This window comes from Tauraco erythrolophus, chromosome 2 (genome assembly GCF_009769465.1).
Source record: "Tauraco erythrolophus isolate bTauEry1 chromosome 2, bTauEry1.pri, whole genome shotgun sequence".
Taxonomy (NCBI): Eukaryota; Metazoa; Chordata; class Aves; order Musophagiformes; family Musophagidae; genus Tauraco; species Tauraco erythrolophus.
This window is the reverse complement of record NC_141466.1, coordinates 102737603-102759845: the sequence shown is the minus strand read 5'-3', so window position 1 is coordinate 102759845 and position 22243 is coordinate 102737603. Positions and strand designations below refer to the sequence as shown.

Sequence of the window (22243 nt, the reverse complement as noted above, 5' to 3'; positions counted from 1 at the left end):
TGGTTATTTGACAAGAGAAACCCACCAGATAGTTAAGTATTTTTGCCTGTCAGCGATAAAATGCAATGACAGTGTGGTGGGTGAAAAGCCTCCATAAGAGTTGCTTGCACAACTTATGTTAGTCTCAGTGTCTGATCTTCATAGAAAATAAAGAATTATATTAAAATGTTTTGTTTCCTAATGACTAACAAGCAGATGTGCCCTCATGAACTTGCAGACATACTTAATTATCTGGCTACTCCTGTCTTTAAAAGATCAAATCTGTCCCAATTCCAAACTGACAAATATAAAATTAAGACTATCTTCCTCACACACACAGGTCGCATAAATTTGTTTGTACTAGTACTTTCTACAGCAAGTGATATCATTTTTCACAGGGATTAAAAAGGAGAGAGTTTCCACTTTGTAATAGTTTTCAGGCTAAATCTTTTCAGGCTAAAGAAGGAAAAAAATGCCCACTCTCAACAGTGAGGGGCAAAAACAACATAGCAAGCTTCCAACTATTTCTATAGATGGATCTATACAAGGGTCATGTCAGCTGCCAGCCCTAAAGAAACAGAATTAGTGCTAACTTCTTCATTAGGCTACCTGCCTCCCTTTAGTAATGGAATAGATCTAAAGCAATCATATCCCAAATCAGACGTGCACATTATTTAGGGTGCAAGAGCAGCAAGAAATCTTGTCATTTACTGAAAAAAAACTTAGTATAAGTAGTTTCCAAGTATTGTGCCTGCTTTGAGGGCAGCCTGCCAACCTCCGTGTTCAGACAATCACATTTTACAGTGTTCTCCTTTTGCATCGGTCTGTGGAAAAGCCAGACCATACAGCAAAAGCTAATGGTTGTAGATAGGGAGAGTGAAAATGAACATATGAAGTTCTGCCAAATGCAGCGTGAGAGACTGCCAGAAATGATTACGGGTGGAAGAAGCACAAAAATTTCAATTTCTTTCAGTTACAGTGGCATTCCAATGCTGCTTGCCGCTGCACGCAGAAAAAACATTTTTAGCCAAAAGTCCAAGATTATGGCACTCCAAACACAGGCCTTTTGCAAGGATAAAAAAGTGTCCCAGTCAATAACTGCGAGTGGGAGCATTTGTTTGTGTTTCAAAGCAACGTGAAGCTTCCAGATGCGAAAACAGTAGATAGTTTTACAAATAAACATATGGCAATCGCAAGCTATTAGGCTATGATTAGTTCAATCTCAATTTTGTCATAAAATAGAACATTCTGTATTATAAAATCTCAGTATTTTGTCCTTGCTGAGACATGCTATTGTAACATTCAAGGAACTCATCCCTCTTCCTATTTTAAATTAACCTTTGCACTTTAAAAGTCTGGGTTGAAACGTCATAGAATCATAGAATGGTTAGGGTTGGAAGGGACCTTAAAGATCATCTAGTTCCAACCCCCCTGCCATGGGCAGAGAAATCCTCCACTACACCAGGTTGCCCAAAGCCTCATCTAACCTGGCCTTGAACACTTCCAGGGATGAGGCAGCCACAACTTCTCTGGGCAACCTGTTCCACTGCCTCATCACGCTCAATGTAAAAAATTTCTTCCTTAGATCTAATCTAAATCTCCCCTCTTTCAGTTTAAATCCATTGCCCCTTGTCCTATCACTACACGCCCTTGTAAAAAGTCCCAATGTCAATGAAATAAAAAAAATAATATATTAAGGTAATCAGAGACTAACTCACAAAGTTAAGTAATTGCTGTCAATATATCATACCTGGGTAGATATGGAAACATTACAACTTACTTAAATCCTTTTATAAAGCCTATTATTGTGTTGGAGATCAATTACTCTCCATAAGTATCTGCAATAATGTTTACTCAGTGATCGATTGTTCAGGTTTCCTGAGTTCTGGAAGCTTTCTATCCTGTTGACCTGAATTTCACCCTCCTTGCAAAGGATACAGTGAAACGTACAGTAGTCTTTTCATTAAGCATTCTTTCTCAGTAGGTCAGGATTTGTGACACAGTTTTGAATCATCATATATCTTCTTGGTGGGTTTAAAGTATGCACTTTATTTTAAGCAACTGCTCAACAGCTGCATTTCATCCAAAATTCTTCTGTGGCAAGTGAACAGGTTTTTGTTTTAAAAAGGTTACATTTTAGTTTACTTTTAACTCCATAAAACTGATAATCTGTTATTTGCCTAAGATTAATGAAATAATGAATGACAATGTTCTATGTATTTACTACAAAAATCTTTAAAAGAGATGGCTTCAATACAAAAAGGAAGCAAGAAATCCATTTAAAGAGAAAACCTTGACAAGTGATTATTACAATGCAGCTTTTTAAAGTCAATACTTTTTCTTAGAAACACTCTCAAAAACACTTTTCTCAAGCATTAGTAATTTCTATATCACAGGATAGTAGCACTTTGTTTTATCCAAGGTGAGATTGGAGACATATAATCATTTAATTGAAGTCTGATGTGATTTTTCTGTCACAGAAATGAGTTAGTCTTACAGGACGGTCTAAATTCAGAAAAAACTTCCCCCATCTGCTCAGCTTAAAAGGTAGACATCATCAGTATGCCTTTCACATTCAGACCACTGGTACTAATTTTAACTGCACCACCATGCCGTTGATTACTGTTACTACTAAAAGTAAAAAATCACTTGAAGTTCCATACTTACAAGAGTTACTGATTTATAACAGCAATAAAAATTAACCTTTCATAGGTGACCAGAATGTCCTTTCCTGTGTCTACAGTAAGAAATGCAGCTTTGGTGAGTAATGCAGCATACTGCTATATTAAAAGCAAACCAAAACTCCTCATATTGAAGAGTATCCTTGTATCTACTGTTCCTCTAGCTCCACCCTTCAAAGAAACAACAAAGCCTTCTAAAGAAAACACACATGTGCACACACATGCATGGTATTACATCCAGAGGGAGGGAAGTAAATCATTTTCATAACTCTCTTATGCTAAGGTAAACTGGCTTTACCAGAGCCTGGAGTAGCACTCTGCTTCTGGAGATCGCTTTTAGGCAGAACTGGTGGGATATTTTCAGTTTGTTCAGAAGCACAGCAAGTGATGCTTAGTAAATAAAAGGTCAAGTCCATCTGCTGAACTCAGATCCATCTGGGACATAAAATACAGGAAGGCAAGGAGAACATCACACCTTTCCACAAAGTATTGAAAGATTACACATTGGTTGCAAACATTAACACATGCCCAGAGAATGATGCTCAGTTAAAAAGCTTCACACACACACAACTCTTGGCATAGTGAAAATACTGATCCAAAACAGCCAGACAGAAGAATTTTCACCTGGCTCAAAATAATCTCTTGTTTTAATTCTGTAACAAGGGACAAGCCTAGGGGAATCTAAGTGGGTCTTGATCTTGCAGATTACAGAAGATCAAACTCCTCTACTCCAGCCTACTACTACACTCTACAGCTTCAGAGGAAATAGTGCCAATGAGCAGGACGTTAATGATTATATACCATCTCTCACACACACCATCAGGTTTGCACAGATTGGAAAACATTAGATTCTTGTCCAGAACAACAGAGTAAAGACTACAAACATCTCTTACACCTGTGTAGCAACCGATTCAGCATCATGCCACTGTTTTGGGGCAATTCAAGCCCATTTTTCTCTCTCTCAAAATCCTGATGCAGGCACACATATCCATGCACAACTGTAAGAGGCCCAGTCATTTCCAAACTATCTGCAGTTAGAGACTGTTTTCTAAAGTTATCACAGATTCCGTATAACTTCTGTTTAAACTGTAGAGCCTAGCCCACACCTTGAGATGACCTTCTGCTCATTAGTAGGAACTGGGTCACATGGGTAGAGAACAAACAAGCCCCTCTTTACCTATTACTGCTGTTCACCAACCATTTTGTTTCTAACTACTCCATCTCTTCCCTTCCAACAGTATCATTAAATTCATTCTTAAATGCTACAGAATATAGCAGACGAAAGATGAAATACAGTTTCATTTTTCACTGCTGTAATTGCACACAATCCAACTAAACAGGCAGGCAAAATGTTTTAATGTAGAAGAATTTAGCGCTTACTTTCCTTTTTTCTAATTCTTTCTGAAAACTTGTGGAACTTGCACCAATCCGCTACGATTAGCTGTAGAAGGAAGCCTCTACTTGGAAAGCAGTGCAAATGGTTTAACCGTAAGACTTCTGTCCAATAAAGTTTTTGAAAAATGACCTTCTCTCCTGAGTAGCCAAGGGGGAGTAGTGCTCTTTTAAGAAGATGAAGAAATTAGCTCAAGTAGACATCAAGGCACTATGTCCCACACATCTAATCATCAAATTGTTTTACTTTCCTTAAGATAAAGTCAAAAGAAATTACATTTTTTCCAATCTCTACCTTCTACTTGCTGGCCAGCATGACAGCTCTGAACTGTATGTCTCTATCTTTAACAGCACCCCAGGGAATAAAACCCTGTAGCATGACAGTCTCAAAGTCTTAACAGGCCCTCAAAGCCTATAAGGCTTTCTTTTGCAAGGAAAAGTGCAAGTGGTGTGCTGAACTTTGAGTGTACAATAATCCAATGTATTCTGCCCTGTGGAGAGGAGACAAGCAGATGGGATTTGACAATGCTAAGGCAAGCTGTGCTGTGTGACCTTTTGCTCTCTCCGATTCTTCTTTTATCCTTAAAAATCATCCTTTAGAAGCAACACAGTTTCTACACTGGATTATACCTGTGCGTGCAGTATGACATGCATGCTTGCCCTGTTAGCATCCCAAATCTTTGCAAAAAAGTAACTTTATGGAATATTTTATCTACATTCGTTGCTTTCCTGACTGGGTGACACAACTATGTGGTTTTGATAGAGGACCCCAAGCTCTTCATGTCTGAGAGGAAAACGAGCCTTTCTTGGAGTCGCTGCATTAGACAAGGCCAGGTATGTTGCTCTTGTTTCAGCATCTGAACACAGAATTGCAAATTAAAAACAAAATGCTTATGATTGCATTAAGGTATGAAAATAAATCAGAGAGGCTTAGCGTGAGATGTCCTCTAACGAGCGATCACACAAAAGTGATGTCTGAAAAGATGTAACCCCCTTTCCCACCTCATCCTGTGTTTAAAGAATTCTAAGTGCTCAGGTTTGTCTACGTTTTTACAAGTCAACGCAATGAGGTGCGTTAGTTTTTATTCTGCTTTTTAAACAGTGAAAGAAATAAGAGATTGTTTATTTCTTAGAGCAGTCATCTCAAAATTAAAGGTAACTGATCAATTTAAGGAAATGAAGGCATTTCTCATTTAATATAACCAAGCGTATATTGAAACCAGAGTAAAATCCCAGCATGTCTACTGCCTCATAGTGATTCTCCACCATCAGGACACTGTTTCATCAGAATTCAGTTGCTTCCTCTGGTTCTTAGCGTTATTAAGCGACATTCATTTCATCATGGCATCCACTTCAAGAGATGGAGAGGTGGCAGAAATAAAAAAAATCCTCTGACTTGAGCACATGCCAAACAATTGGCACATCCTTTATCCTCCTCGGACTATGGACAACAACAAAACCACCACTAGCTGAAAATACCTTTAAAAGCTTCCAGGCATACAGTATATAAATTCCATATTTCTGTATGTTAGTCCTTCAACATGAGTCATACGTGCTTACACTTTCTATGTACTTCACCTGTCCCTCCACGATCTTCCCATTTTTTTTAGCCTGTCCTTAGGCATAGCTTTTGGGAAGGAGAATTCAAGGAGGCCTTGCATTCTTTTCTTTGTCAGGCTGCAACCCTATCACAATTTCACCCAAAAACCTCTGTTACTGAACTCCAGTGGCTCGTTCTCTAGGCAGAACCCTCCTAATCTGCTGCAGTTAAACTTCCTCAGCCTATCAAGTAGGAAATCCTTTTATTGCTCTGGCCTATAAGCTTCTTATCTCCCAATTCTGTGAGGCTGAGAAATAGCTGTTCTGCTCATTAATCCTACAACAACTGTCAGAAGGGGATATATACCTTCTCACTCTATGCAAACGCAAGTAACTAGGTTTCATCAAGTTTTTCACTGTTCACTTAGCTGAGTCCTGCTCCACAAGATTTTATAGGAATTGGAGTAGCAGTACAGAAGCTCCTGCACTTTCATGAAATATTCAGATTTGGTGCTATAAATATTTCGAAGAATGTGGTTTAATGTAAAGAATTAATATTAGGAGACGATATTGCCAGGTGACTGGTTTTCCCCCTATAGAAAACACTCAGTCAAGGAGAAATTAATAAAGTAACATTTTTATCAGGATTGATATCTTCTATTTCTCCGTATTAAGTAAGAACGTACTACAAACAGTTGACAAACAGCACTGCAAAGATAACAGAGACAATATAACGACATGTGAAAGTAAGTTCTCGTATAGTATGCATTATTTAATATTTTACATTTATGTACCTGACGGAGAAACATAAGCCTACCTGTGTAATTCAAAAATCCCAAATCCTTCTATAAAGTTTGTGTTGAGAAAAATGTTAAAGTGGCAAACTGCGTTAAGATCACAGATATCTCCCATCAGCCGTACCTTTTATTTTAACTATAAATGTCACACTTCATCATGCAGCTGTCAGCTTCCTTTAATGTACTAAACGCTATCATGTAAGCACAGTACCTGACATGATGTAACACAACAATTAAAATGAAAAGTAAGTCAGCTTCGACACCATGTCACTTTTCTATTTGCTGCAAATTAAAGGAAAATCAAAAGTACAAAAGTAAAAGCTATTCAATAAAAAAGTTTGTAAAAGACCCTAAACATCAGTTAATGTTTCCCTCTGATGTTGTGTCACATTTTTATGTTTAGCATTAAAAAAAAGTCCACAGTTCTAGCACAGCTAATTATAAATTGACACCAAAAGATGTCAAGAAGGAAGTCTAAAACTTCTAGAAAGATTCTATTGTAATAATGTACTTCTCACTGTCAGTTCCGTAACAGCCGACATCCACGGAACTAAGCAATTATTTTTCACTTTCTATTCTACCCTTTTTCAATTTCTATCCACTCTGTGGTACTGCTGCGGCACGTTAAAATTGCTGATGCTTTTCAAACAAGACACAACAGCACTTAAGTTATGCCTGAAGCAATTTCTAGTGACAACAGAGAAATTATGAACTCTAGATAATTAATAATGAAATTGGTCATATATTACAAATCTCATTTTCATTTACTGTATTTGATACGCAACACTAAATAAGAGTGTCTGAAATATTCAAAAATTAACTCTGGAAAAAAGAAAATAATTTACATCTGGAAAAGTATGTTGTTATTAATTAGATTTCCTCCTTTTCAGTGTTTTTCTATTCATTTACATCAACTCTAAACCCACATTTAATACATCAGCAACATAAAAAACTTTGGCCCAAGGGAAAGTTGGTGGCATCTGTCACAAATACAGAAATGTCACATGCCTAATATTTGCTCCGGCCATACCATGACACATTCAAAACCTCTGTGGCCCAGGGAAGAAAATCACAACAGAGTCTGTTCGCAGGCAGGGAGGAAAGAGTCAAGCAAAAAGAAGCTAGAGGCCTGTCCTGCAAAGGGAAGGGCTGATATAGACATTTAAAGAATATTCCTGTGAAAACATTCACTTGAAATATCGAGTTAACACAAATCCCTTTTTCCCTTTCATGGCAGTAAGAGGAAAGGGGAACATGAGGAATTCACAAAAGTTTTACCCCCAATTAGCATGTAACTTCACGATTGTTTTCTGCTCACCTACTTCTACACCTTCCTAAGGATTTCCAGACCAGCTAGAATAACATTAAAATTAAGAACAGTATAATTTTAATCAGAAAATATTTGTAAATGTGTGTTACTACATTTTCAAATATGCTATATTCGATCCAGTATGACAGCAAATTGCAGGAAAACAAAGAAAATACAAAACTGAGGTAGATTAAAAACAAATACAAAAAGACACACAAATAAAAATACCCGAATGAAGTAATCCAAAAATAACCTCAGACCTGCCCTTCCAGTGGTCTCCGAGTAAACCAAATCCATGAGTAGAATTTAGACACCACAAAGCTGCTGGGAATTTGATCTTTAAAGACTACTCTTTAACCAAACACTGAAAACTGTAACAGTGGCAATGTTTGTACATTTCCAAGAACTTGGGCTGTATACCTCAGTCACATTTATGCTGAAGTAGATAATTAAAAAAAAAAAAAATTAAAACTAAATAATATTCCTTGAGGACTATATTCAGCTACATGAAGACTTCAAAGCGATCACAATGAACGCACACCTTTAAACTATCTGTTCTGTTCTTCCATTTTTTCTAGTTCTTGAAGTGTTTAATTAGAGACATTTGTGTACATACAAGGGACAAGAAAAGAGAGGGAAGGTCTAGCTCTTGTGGGCATGGACATGTCCAACTGTAAAAGTTTATGCAATTCATTGGTTACATTAATCCCCATAAATTCTCCTGTACCAGCCTATCAAAGGAATACATCACAAGGACCTTTACATTACAGGCCTTAGTAGGATGACGTCATTGATCTGCATACCTAGGACTTCGAAAGTGAAATGACAGAAGAATTAAAATTTAGAAACAAAACATCCAACCCCTTCACTTTTTATACTTCTGACTATTATTATGCTTAATATAATAAACAATGCAGTCTGAGTACTGAGACTTAAGCTCCATGTTGAAATGGTGACAAAATGCAACACATTTTATACCTGCACTTCTTAGGTTAGGGTCTAGGTCTGGCATTTCCTTGGACGCTTCGGGACTGACGCTGTAGATAGATGCTCCTGCTTCACTGACAATGCTGAAAAATAAGAAGGCAAATAATTAAAACACCACGCAACTGAACAACACAACTGAAAGACCTAGCAAGAGACTTAAACGAGTATTTGGATTTTTTTTAAAGTCTCATGTTTTAAAAATATTTTGAATCAACTGAATACTTATAAAAGTAAGACAGTTACAGACAAAAGGAAAAGATCTCCATTTAAGACAAAACCTGACCTGCAACATCCATACTTTTTCAATTCTGGCCCTCCTATAAATATACACTATGCATGATATCAGTCCTGGTAGTAATATTACAATGGAGAAAACAAAACACGAGAAACAAGTATTACCAGAACTAAATAGGCAAACCAGCTTTCATAAACAAAACAAAAACCTCCCTGACAATTTCATTTAAAGCATCTATATTCTAAAATCTAACATCAATTAAACTATTACACAAATTGAAGTCATGAGTGTGCACATACATTGTCTAAAGCTCGCTGCCTAAAATGCTCAGGAAAAACCCAACATGATACAGACTGAGCCACAGAGCTGCAGCTTGCTTCTCAGCGGTGTTTAATGCCGTCTTTCCCCGCTCTCACTTCCATCCCCAAAGAAAAACACAGACTGCATGTCTTCAGTAACTAAATCTACAGTTCATGTATCTACTGCACACCTCAAACTCATTCAGTAATGATGATAAACTCACCAATTCAAATCACAACACATAATTAAAACATCCTTGAGTGCTCTAGTTCCACTCAAGAGAAAACGGCAATCAAGTATTCACAGTGTAAGTTTCTTTTCAGCAGTGAAATTTTGACACCACTGAATCAACAGTACGTTTCTTCAAATAACTTCAACGGAACTTGAATTTCAGGTTGATAATTAAGGCATCGTAGAGCTACTGCACTGGAGAGGAATACCATCAGTTTCACAACCATTTTTACATTTACTATTCTACTCTTAGAATAATCTTATCTTCACCACAAGGAGGGCAACCACAATACTTAAGAACCAGATCTTTCAATAAAAATCATAACTTTGCTTTATATTGTTTTAAAATTAGACTACAAATTTTTCTCTTAAGAACATTTTGTAGGTCAAATTTTTAAATAAATAAACTGATACCTAGAAGCCCCTCTCTTTAAAAATACCTGGAGAATAGCTCAGAGATAAAACACATTGCCATATAATGTTCCAAGCATGTTAACAGTAAACAGCGTAAAATGCAGATATAAAAGGTAAGAGTTTCTTACTATTGTTTTTACAGATTTATCTTTTTTCCCCCCTTCAGTCAAAACTGGAATTTGGAAGAGTGCTGTACACACAAGTTAGATTTTTATAGTTACTCAAAACAACATTTTGATATTACAAACAGACTGGATCTTTCAATAAATACAGAGAATAAAACCCGTTCTCTTTCATATTAGTGTAACTCCAGACCCATTCAAACAACCAGTTCAACAGAGCAAAAATTGCTCAGACCAGCTGAATGAGGCAAGTGAAAAGGAAACTATTTACCTGATCTTTTAAAAAGATTTAATATTATAGGTATTCCTTCACTATAAATAACATTCAGAAAATAGTCCTGTAACAGAGTTCAGAAACATGGTCATATCACAAAAACTTCACTGCTGAAAAATGAAGATGTTGACAGAAGCCTCAAACTGATTTTTTCTAATGAACAGAAAGTTTAAAGAACAATGCAGCAGAATGTATTTCTTAACCTGTTCACACCTTATAAAAGCAGCATCTGGCAAGTACTCCCTTTTTGGAAATTGCTTCCAAAAAACCACACACATTAGCACATACTTCTAACAGCTTTTAACTAATTGCTCTTCAATCTCTTTGTATTTGAACAGATCCAAAAGTTAACTTCTCACACCATTTCTAAATTTAATACACTGATATTACACTGCAATACAAAAAAATAAAAAAAAAATTAGTTTTGCAAACATTTTTAAAGTGCTATACTATAAACTGTGTTACTGCACGCAGCTCATTGCTGGATCCCTCCCAGTATTTTGTGTAGTGAAAAAAACAAAGCGGCATGGATGGGAATTTTAACACACTTGACGTTTTATTGATTCTCATTAATGCTACACTGACAATTTTCCGAAGTGAGAGGAATGCAATAATAGTATCATTCTACAGTAGTAAGTGACTCATGACAAATTTTAAGGTAGGCAGTATAAAAACTCCTTGCTAAAATGAGTAAACAAAATAAAACTCAGGATGGAAGAAAGAAACATTTGAAAAGAGCACATTTCCTTTCCTCAAGTGCAAGAACATTTATACACCAGGGGGTGGGGAGGGGGGAAGCCAAGTAAAAATTATTCTCAAGTAGGAAAAATAAAAATAAATATAGAAAGCACTTTCAGAAGCAGTGTACACTGTGACATCCACTCCGAGATGGTTTTGTATACGCATGCAGTTATTCTACAAAGTATTTGGTGTAGCAGACTTGGAAAGGGGGGGGGGGGGGGGGGGGGAAGAATTTCCGCTCACGCAGAACCCCGTACCGCTGTGCCTAAGACAGTAAAACCCAGACGGTAAATAAATTTGTTACCCAGAGTAAATGCGTAGGGCCACAAGCTCCAAAGAAACCATCCTCTGGTTCGTTCAACCACAGTCAACTGAGATTTTACAGACCTATTAGTGGCTGTCATGTGGTTTTATTTAGTTTGTTTTTAGCTACAGTGCGGTGGTTACTAATGTGACACTGCCACATACAATGCTAAAACATTTAGCTTGGTCACAATACTAAGATTACAAGCAAAATAAGTTCGGGGATTTTTTTTTTTTTTGCAGTTGTTCTGGATTTTGCTTTTTGACTAGACAAGACAGTCACTTTGGTTTAGCGGTTTTCTGTTGTGTTTTTTTTTGGTTGGTTGCTTGCTTTTTTAGTTCTATTACTCCTCTTTAAAAAGGCGCTGCTATATAGGATAATTGATGTTAATTTAATGTCATAAAATGCTCTGCATCATGCTTTCAAAGAATATACATATTTTATGTCATGACACATTAAGACAAAACCAAATCTGCTCAAATCAGGCCATAGAAATTTATTTCAAATTACTGCAGTCCACACTGTTCTCTAACCTCCCCTGTCCCCTTTTTTTTAAAGGATAGAATTTTCAAGAGAGTCAAAAGAAAGTCGTTATAGTAATTGGTAAAAAAGGTATCTAAAAATATACATATATTCAGATCTAGAATTTGTTTCTACTTTGACATAAGTCACATAATGCATTAAAAAAAAAAAAAAAGAAAACTGGACCCCCACTCCCTCATAAAATAAGATCCTTATTTCTGAGCATTCCTTAAGAGGAAAGATTCTTGCACTGATAAAATCCTAACTGTTAAAACACTAGTATTAAAAAGTTACTTTGCTATTTAAAGTCACAATGTAGCAGGTAAATATGCAAGTGGTCATGATATGGTTACAGTACATGAATGGACAAGATTCATAATCTGCTGATTTAACAAAAGAGCAGGTAAAGAATCTGGGACTATGCCTCTGTACTGTCCACCTCCCACGTTAGCCATCCTACAGATCAGCTTTTTTCCCCTCAGCATCTATAGCCAACTTTTAATAATTAAAAGTGCCCAAGCCACAAAGTCACTACATAATATTTTAATTTACTCTTTTTAATTGTACAAACAAGCTTGTTGCATCGAACGTAAGTTTTCGTATATTGCACCCGTCTCATTCACATTTGTTTAGGCACAGTTTAAGTAGTTAAAGCAACATGAAATCTATTCCACCAGCACCACCTGGTGGTCCCTCAGCTTTCTGCCAGAGACCATGCCTCTATACTAAATATTTTAAGGAGCCTTTTAACATTTATTGAATCCAGCAAGTCATTTTCTTACTCAGGTTAAATAAGCATTATATATTTGGTATGAAAAGATAGTTTGAGGACCCATTCGAAATATTCACATTTTCCATCTCTTCATTTTCACAGGAAAAAAGCCTTTCTTCTAAAAGGTAAAATAATGATCTAAAGACACATACAATTTTATTATTTTTTTTTAAATTCAAAGCTATTACCTACAAAAATGCGTAATGTTAAAGACTACATGCAAGAAACCAGAGTTGTTTAACTATATTACAATTTCATGTACATGCATGTAATGGCACCTTTTTTAAAACTTAAAGGTTCTTAGGTAGTGAGTTTTCACTGAAACTATTTTCAGAACTGTGTGCAAAAATCTAATGTATGTACAATGAAAAAGATATATCAGGCTAGAGGCTTCTAGGGTTAAAGATGGATGCAGCTTCCTGACATTTGCATGAACCTTACCAACATTTCAGACTATTTTATTACATTTTAAGTCATTTCCCCACAATCAAATGCAAGACTGGATTACTAACCTACAGAGAGAGAAAAAAGTAACTTTATCCAACGTTACATAACTTACTGCTCCTACAATCTCCAAACCCCTGATTTACAACTTGAAGCCTTTAAAATAACATTTTAAGAAACAATACCAGTACAAAGAAGAGATCAGTGTTAATGCCTGGAAGAAACTCATGCTCTCTCTAAAAGCAAAGAGTATGTCAATCTCAAAATGGGCCCAGATTTTCATATTTTTTCATTAAATGAGGATCTGCCAAAATATAATTCCCCTCTTGATCAAAATTTAGTAATTGTGGTTAACTCTTCTAACCCAACTTTTTACATGTTAACTGATAAAACATATTCTTCATAAGCTTGTGGCAATAAAAACTAGAGGCTCCCACAAAGGACAGAATATAGAAGGGTCAAAGGATTATTCAGTGTCACTTACCCAAGTAATTGGTTTAAGAATTACCCAGGATAGAAAAACAAAATGACAAAATATTTGCTAGAAAAGAATGTTACATTTAGAAGCTCGATTGGAATGCTACAAGCTTTAATTATGTTAATAGATTTAGTGATTAAAAGCAAACTGAGGAGGTGCAGGGAAGACTTAATTAAGTACAGGCTCAAAAGAAGACCGGGCTATTTTATGAATGAGAAATCCATTGAGCCTTACTGAAAACACAGAAGTCACAACTAGCTCCAGAAGATCCTAAAACCAAAAATGGTTGAGCGCTACAGAAGTACTACAGAAACAGGATGTCTGTGTCTGTTCTCCCTAAATACCCAATTTTGGCAACTAATGAAAACAACCTAGGGGAGGTCAAAGAAGCTCTTCATATAAAAAGAGCAATAATCCCTTTATTTGCAATTTGACTTCTGTCTCACTTTTTCCTCTCCTGTCAAGCAGGACAGTGCCCATGACAGAAGTGACTTTGACAGCCCCTCCAACTCCTCCTCACCATTACCAACAGCAAGCTGCAGGTTTCTTGCCATCATGGGCAGAATTACCTGCCATTCCCAGGGTCTCAGTGTTCGGATACATGAGCACTCCAGCCCCTACATGTTGTTCACAGCACAGTTCCTTCTGCTGGGGAGGTGATGAATTCAGCTGACTGGAGACTGCAGCTGAGTGAGACACTGTGATTTATTCAGCCACACGTGCTTCACCACGGGAACAACAGTATACTAGGCTTGACAGACCCTGGCTCTGACACAGCTAAGCCATTGCTTTTTTTTCTTATGAGGAACATATGTCAGGGAAGCAGAAGATAAAAAGGTTCTGGTATATACTCAATAATGCATTCAAAGAATAAAAAGCCTGAAAAGATTTTTTAAAAGCCTGTTCATTCTGACAGATGAGATTAAATTCAAAATCTGGTCTTTCCCCTAACTCAAATGAGCTAGTGGCATGGCAAGTGAAGATGTCAGGATCACGAAAAAAGATTATACTAGAAAGCAATCATTATTCAACACAATTAAGCCAAAACCCATACAATTCAGCTGTGCTTTTAAATAATCTAAAGATTTAGTTTAAAATTTTAACAATATATAGAAATCAGGAGATATCTCAGAATTAAATACATTTTCCAATGACAATATATACTGTCAGGAAAGGATTTTTCATGGAATTTCCATTGCTTCATCAGCTTTAGTTACTACCTAACATACAAGTTTTGCTTATGTGGAAATCCACATTTCAAGTATTAGTCACATTAGACAAGAGGTGTTATAGCTGTCTTTTGCAAAAATACTACAGAAAAGCTCATAGTGATGCCATTCAATTAGACAGGAGAGGAATAAGTTTTAAAGAACAGCTCCAGCTCAGAAGCTCCCAAGCACATGAGCTAAGCCAAAGCGTCTTCAGACAGCACATCAGCGATAAGCAGTGCTACAGACCCCACTTTGTTGCTCACCACATTCTGTAAATTTCCACAGAAAACATTAGGTGAAATTCTGCTTACAACCAGTGTTCTGAATTCACAACAACAAAGTTTGTAAATGTTCCTATCCATGTACCAATGAGTTTGCTCAATATTTCACAAAGTTTACCAGAAATTACACCATACAAAGAAGAAAGCAATCTTGTCCTGACCAACTCAATCTACTTTAAGTAAAAACTATTAAACTGTTTCAAACCAGGAACTCTGTCATGCAGCAAATTACGACACAGAACAACAGTACGTCTTTCAGTCACAAACCCTACTTTTGAAAGAGCTTGCTGACCCTACAGCAGGGACAATAAATAAACACCTTATAAAGGAGCTTCTGAGATGACAGAATATCAAGGCAACCATCCTTGCATTAAGATTATTTCTCTCCTGTTCAGACACAAATGATATTTAGCACCAGTCAAGTTGATGGCTTTCCTGGTAGACAGCATAGATCTTCAGAACCTTCTAAAGAGAAAAACATCAGGCCTGTTCCTATCAGTGTTTAGCAAGATAATCTAATCACAGTTTGTATCATTGCTTCAAATCATTAATAGTGACTTATCTTAAAATCACATTAACTCTTAGCATGATATTTGATTTTCCGTGTTTCCAGTATGTTTATGCAGAACTAAACTTCCCTACAGAACTGATGTATGCACTTTCAGATTAAGAACAATATGCAACAGAAAAATTTAAATGTTTGAAATACCAAATTATAGTCTTTCAACATAAGATAAAATGCACAAATTCCTCAATGTGTTTTATAATAAACTAAAAGGAATACAAGAGATCAAAGCCAGTTTAACTAAAAAGACCTGCATCCAAATCTCACAAGAAATGTATGACAAAGACTAAAAAATTAGTAAGTATATTAAAAAATGCAATTATTGAAATAGTTGTCTTCAAGTATTATTCACTCCACTGCAAGCTGGAAATTATTATGGCTAACAAAGCCCAACATTTTCAACTTTCACTGCTTTGCAATGTAAAAGAGGGCTGCGTGTTGATTTTGCATTCTAAGAGTATATTGCCTGTAATCAAACATAATAAAAGGATATTTCAAACATAAGGACAATTATGTTCTGAGTCATGCAGCCTGATTGCCTATTTGTTAGCAAAAAACAGGTTTCAAGAACATGAGAGAACTAACTGTGGCATAGGACCTAAAAAGCTTCTCCTTTAAAAAAGTTACTACTTTGGAAAACGCAGCCCAGTTCTACTAACTTCCAGATTCGGATGAATGCAGAAAACATATCTCACAAAGTATTTCAGTGATTACAGAATCAGAAGAGTTTAAAAGTTTCTGATTTCAATTCCTCAACTACTGTCATTCCCTTCTCCAAAGAACAGTGGTGTGAAATCTCCTGCCATTAAAACAGTGAGACAATTGCTACTTGCAGCAAAATGAAACAGGTTTGAGAATTATTGCAAGATATAACAATGAGTTGCCATGTTTTAATTTCTACTCTATTAGATGTAACTCTGTGTATCCCTAAATCAAAAACTACTTGGCGTACACTACACTAATAAAACTAACTGTATAGCTACAGCCTGGAATCCTTTATTCATCTGTGTATGAACCATGCCCTCAGCACATCCCTGCAAAGGGAAGAATGATCAGATATCTGTCTTCATCTTGTCTGAAAACGATGACATTTTTCAGTAAGAAAAGGGTCCAAATGGCAGGTGTCAAAGAGCTTTAGCTTCACACGTGGTGCTAGAAGGCAGAAAAAACAACAGTAGCGTGTGGCCATGTCAGAGCTGCACAGAAGCTGCTGTACAAGTGCATATCTGAAAAGAGCAAACCTCATAGCCTGTTAAATCAATCTAGTGCCAGATGCTGTTATCAGAAAAGTGGTGCTGCGGATTCATCCCCAGAAGAAACACACGTCCCCATGTCTGCAGTGAAAAGTGAAAGACCTAGGGTGGCATGTCTCAAGACTGAAGGTGACAGTCACCTGTGACTGCCCCCACCGCTCTCATTGACAGTTTCAGAAAACAGGTCCTGTCATTGCTCGTAAAGCAGCTGGAGTTGAAGCTCCTTTCTGCGCTCGCAGAGAGCATTAAAATCTCAACTCCAGGTCCAAAATCTACTTCCAAGTTAACCATCCAACTAAAAAGCAACTAAGTCATGTATTTTTACTTCAAACACTGTAATACAGTAGGGAACTTTAAGAGAGAGAATTTAGCTACTGCTCTTCTCCCTGTTAAGGCAACGCCGTAAAGAAAACCGCGGCAATATGCATAATGTTATAAAATACAATATTACTTTAACATTAGAGGGTAAGTTTAAAAAGAAAAAAAAGGACATTTTATGTGATTACAATATGATAGCATTAAAGTAATTCTAAACAGAATTAATGATAATTAGATGCATTGAAATACGTTAAAAACTTACCTATCTATAACCAATTAACATTAACTTAGAAAGGAAAGACAGTAAAAAAGGCTTCAGGGTTGACATAGGAAATGAAAACCCTAGAGTCCACTGCTAAAACTAAAATAGGCATGACAACGGGTATGCTCCTTATGCATACACTTTGTAATTTCAAGATCACTCCTGCCAGTGCGCACTCAGTTTTACACAACTAAATTATGTCAGTGACCTCAAGGGAACAAACTGTATATACAACAGAAAAAAATATAGCCAAAACCTGACAGGATTTTACCTAACCTCTTTTTACCCACTAGGAGAGGGGCACAGGGAGACAAAGAAACACAGTTGATTTTGGCAGTCACGCTTCAAAAAGAAGAGAAACACTAGGTGATGTTAAACACTCACATACCATATTTATAGAGACTCTTGAAATGAAATTGCCTACCTGCATAAGTTAAAAACACGGCACGGTCCAAAAGGATAATGATGCTGCTCCCCCAAAAGCCTAACAAAATAATGCCATGCTGAAGAGTTCAATGAGCAGCCTCAGTTGGCCCCTGACCTTCCCAGTTCTCAAGAGCTTGGTGAAGCCAACAACTCCAACAACCCCACGAAACAGACAACCAAAAGAAGCTGCAACTTTCAGAGCAGAAGGTCATCATCAATGCTGTTCCAGCTCAGCCAAGCAGAAACTCCTGCAGTGGTACAAAATGGGGAAAGCTGGTGTTTCATCCAGTCCATCTCCAGCCATGCAGGATCTTGCAAGAGATAAGATCCATCCTGGCTGCTTTTAGAAACAGTAGAGGCAAAGGGTAAAACCCTGTAACTCGGCAGGTCATGTTCACACACAGTTATTCAAGTTGGAGCAATATGAAGTACCAAGAAATAAGGTTTTGGGAACAAGTAAGACTTTTTAAAAAGAGATTCCTGCCTATAAAGCCATACCTAGCCTTTTCTAGTACCATCTATGTTTGGTGTTGTCACCAGTAGTTTATAATTGAGGAAACTAATGTCTGCCTAAAACCTGTCTAATTTTCAAACCAAAGCATTTCCCTACTGCACACCCCGTCCTACCCACACCACCGTCTCCTGTGGGACACAGGACATTTAAGACACAGATGATCCATTAAGGAGAGTCCGTCAGGTTCAGAGTGAATACAGACCTCTCAACCAGTTCATTTGTCTGCAAAGCATTCAGATTTAGTCAAATAAAAACTGTATTGAGAAGTGTCATATGCGAACAGTCAGTTTGAAATTATCCAGAACGGCTACAAGAACATGCTATTCGGTTCCTATAATTGCTCTCAGGAATCATTTTATCTGGTAAAACGGGTGACACAGATGCAGCAACTCTTGTGGCTAAAACTCAGTTAGTTATGCCAGACCAAAGGCTGGAGCTTAAAGTCACGTTAACTCTCATGGAGACTTCGTCCCCAGAGTGGAGCATAACTGGACAAGACCACAGCATATGGAGCAAAACGCCTCTCGGAGAGCGGCACCTCCAGCAACTGTCATTTTCTTTAACGCTCACTCCGGGCAGTTGGGAGGCAGCCCGGCCAGCGCTGCCGTGCCGCCTCCGCAGCCTGAATCATGCAAAACTCTGACCTGTAGCTTTGGCTCGAGACAGGCTTTATTCTGTTTTTTCCCCCTCTTCCTACAGTATCACTGATCTTAGTACTTGATCTCTTCTTCACAAACTACCCTCTCCCCAGCACAGATCCACGAGGAAGGCTGGAGTCAAGCATGTCCCTTTTATTAAGGCTGAGCAATGCAATGGAGACTCTCTGCAGGGTGTGAAGGAATCACAGATCCCCCGCCGCTGCTCCTCCCTCTTCCCTCCCCATCCCTCTTAACATCTTGGCTGTGTCTGCAGGCATCATATTAAATATTTTTAAACTACAAACACTCCATGGCACAGTTTACTGAACTCTGAAGTACCCAAGTTTTCCACATAGAGAAACTCAAAATAAATTGAGAAATCTGGAATCAGAATGATTGCTGTCAGGAAAACTTGGAGGAATTAAATACTAAAGAAAAGTGTGACCACATCTTTCTAGTCGTGTCATTGCTTCTTACTTTACTCTGATTTGGAATTCACCTAAAAAAAAAAGCTGTCTGCTCTAGTTCACAGAAGACACATTCACCTCCTGTGTTTATTCTCCAACTCAACATACTCAAGACAAATGTTACATAAAGTAAATGGTGCTTCATGAGCACCTGATCAAAATTATATGCTGTTGTATTTCAAAAATAATTTCTTCAAACTTAATCATCACAGTGCTCTTACAATTTTTAAAGTCCTCATTTGATGGGGTTTTTTGTTTGTTTGTTTTGTTTCACTTTTTTAATATAGGAAAAAACAGTTTGCTTTGACACTTTCCTATACTCCAGTTTATGACTATTCAAAGCTGACGCTGATCAAAAAGTGTTGCATTCTATCCATCAAGCAAATTGGTTTTTTTCATCAGAAAAAAGGCTGTAAACTGAGGTACTAGTTTAGTGCTTCCAGTAAAATCTATTAATCTCCTATGAAGGAACTGTAGCATTATAGTATAAAAAAGGATTATAGTAACAGACAGAAAAAAAGCAAGAAAGTTAAGAAAAACTGTAGTTTACTCGTTCTTCAGAAAAAGGTAACATTTTCCATGCAAAATGAAAAAAAAATAAATGAAGCTTCCTTTACCTTAACAGGCATATTTTAACAGCTCAGTTACTTTTCTCAGACACAGATTTAAAGGTAAGATGTAACCCAAATGTCTGTAGATCAACATAAGCAGATTGAGGGCTTTGTTATTAAATTAAACATTTTTTTCTCCTTTTAGGCCTCTAGGGTTCTTTTATGCCTTCTCTGGTGCTCCTCATTGCCATAGTTTTAGATACTACTATTTTACTGATATCATATGCAACTGCTGGGCATCTACAGTAAGGGATACTAATCTCAATCAAATATATCTCCAAATGAAAGTGACCTAAACATTAAGTGTATTACTGTTTAACCATTTAAAATAATGGATACTTTCTCATTTGGTGTTACAAACAGAAGTGTGCATCAGCCTCAGTGAAATAAACAACCAAAAATAGCCACTAAATCCCCACAAACTTGAAATGGATTAATGAATTTCATGTTTTTACCAAAACCAAATTCCTTTAGTCAGACTGTAATCAAAAGGAGGAAAAAAAGTCTGACAAAAACAAGTATCTGGGCTTAGTGAAATAGAAGTTCAGTTAGGTAGTGCTGTATTTGTTTTCTGCTTTCTCTTAAAAGGGAATAATTTGTTCCCTCAGGTTGTGACAGATCCACACTGGAGACTTTCCGTGAGTAATAGCACTAGAACTGGCACAAACATATGCTGAAAGATCACTTCATTTAAAACATGCTTTTTCATTCAGTTACAAACATATAAAAAAAATTTTTCTTCTGGACTGAAGTTTCTTATGCTTCATTTCTAACTAATTACTTTTAGACTGGAGGAAAAAAAAAACAACCAAAAAAATAGTGAGACTTTTTCAGTCATCCAAATATGAAAGCGTAGGATAAAATGGCTTTTTAGTTTTTGAAGAGACATCCTTACATCTAAATCATAAACCACAGCAGAATTATTTTAAGTCCTGCTTTTCACACCACAATTTTCAAATTAATTCTCCAGTCACAGTTACGTTACAGAGAACTTAGACACTCAATCACCTGCATTTCTAGAAATAAAATATCTTAGAATAGTGTAAAGATTAACTAACACATTTATACATCTAATTACTTGTGAGTTCAATGACAAATATTTTGCAGAAAAAATAATCTTGGAATATACATGGTTTCAATCATGTTAACCCTCTTTTTGACCCCTTCCCCGTTTTATAACAGGAAAGTCCCATAGAAACATCTGAGGAGTTGCAGGCCACAGTTACACAATTTTGAACAAAGGCACTAACAAAAATGAAATGATTGACTCATCTTTTTCAAATACAACTATGTTGTTTTCTTTAACAGATGACAAAGTTTGCACCAGGAAGTTCTAAGTCAGATTTTTATTGGAAGGCAAAAAAAATACTAATCCATTAACAGCCCAATTTCCACACAATGCCAAAGCCCTAAAATGAACTACTGATGTTCTCCTTCCCCCATTCAATGTTCTGTTCTTTTCTGTCTCCCCATTGTACATATTACTTCAAAATGAGGACAAGCTCTGTCAAAGCTTTCCTGCCAATTCATATCTGGGCAGCAAGAAAGGAAGGTACACTGGAACTCAATTGTATAATCTTCTGGAGAGCATTACACAGTGCAGACTATCAGAACCCACATCTGCGAATACTGGCACCCTATCATATGGGCACAGGTATCAATTCCACACTTACTTCTCTGGAACAGTCATTAGATTCTTACATGTGGACCCTGCACTATAAACTCGCAATGAAGAACAAGGGTCTTGGAATGATTCTTTCAGCTTTTGGAAACTGTTGAATATCAGGGCATCGCAGCGGCTGAAAGGCAACTCTGGAGATCAGCTAGTCTAACACCTCTACCCAAAGGAGGGTTAATCAAAGCAAGTCACTCAGAGCTGTGTCCAGTCAGGTTTCAAATACTTCAATGAGTGGAGACTTCAAAACTTACTACATATTAACAGGAACACTTGGATCCTCTGTAGCTGAGAAATGAGGTTTTGATAATATTAAATTGAGGTTCATGATTTTTTTCATAGCAGTTTAAAAAAACCTAGCACTTTCAGAAAAGGATATATCTGCCCCAGAACAGTGTCTGAGAAACAAATGGAGATTTAAAAAGTCAACACTTTTTGTTTTCAAACAGTGCAGCAGTGAGAACTCACTAAACGATCCTAACTTTCTCAAATACTATAAGC

The 22243-nt window shown here is 36.9% G+C and overlaps 1 protein-coding gene across 1 annotated transcript in view; it reads right to left on the bottom strand.

The window, feature by feature from the left end:
- The window catches only part of SRBD1 (S1 RNA binding domain 1), a 125130-nt gene that overhangs the window by 57874 nt on the left and 45013 nt on the right, over positions 1–22243 (bottom strand). The window contains 1 exon segment of the mRNA XM_086628727.1: positions 8676–8767. Coding sequence (XP_086484853.1) covers positions 8676–8767 — 92 coding nt within the window.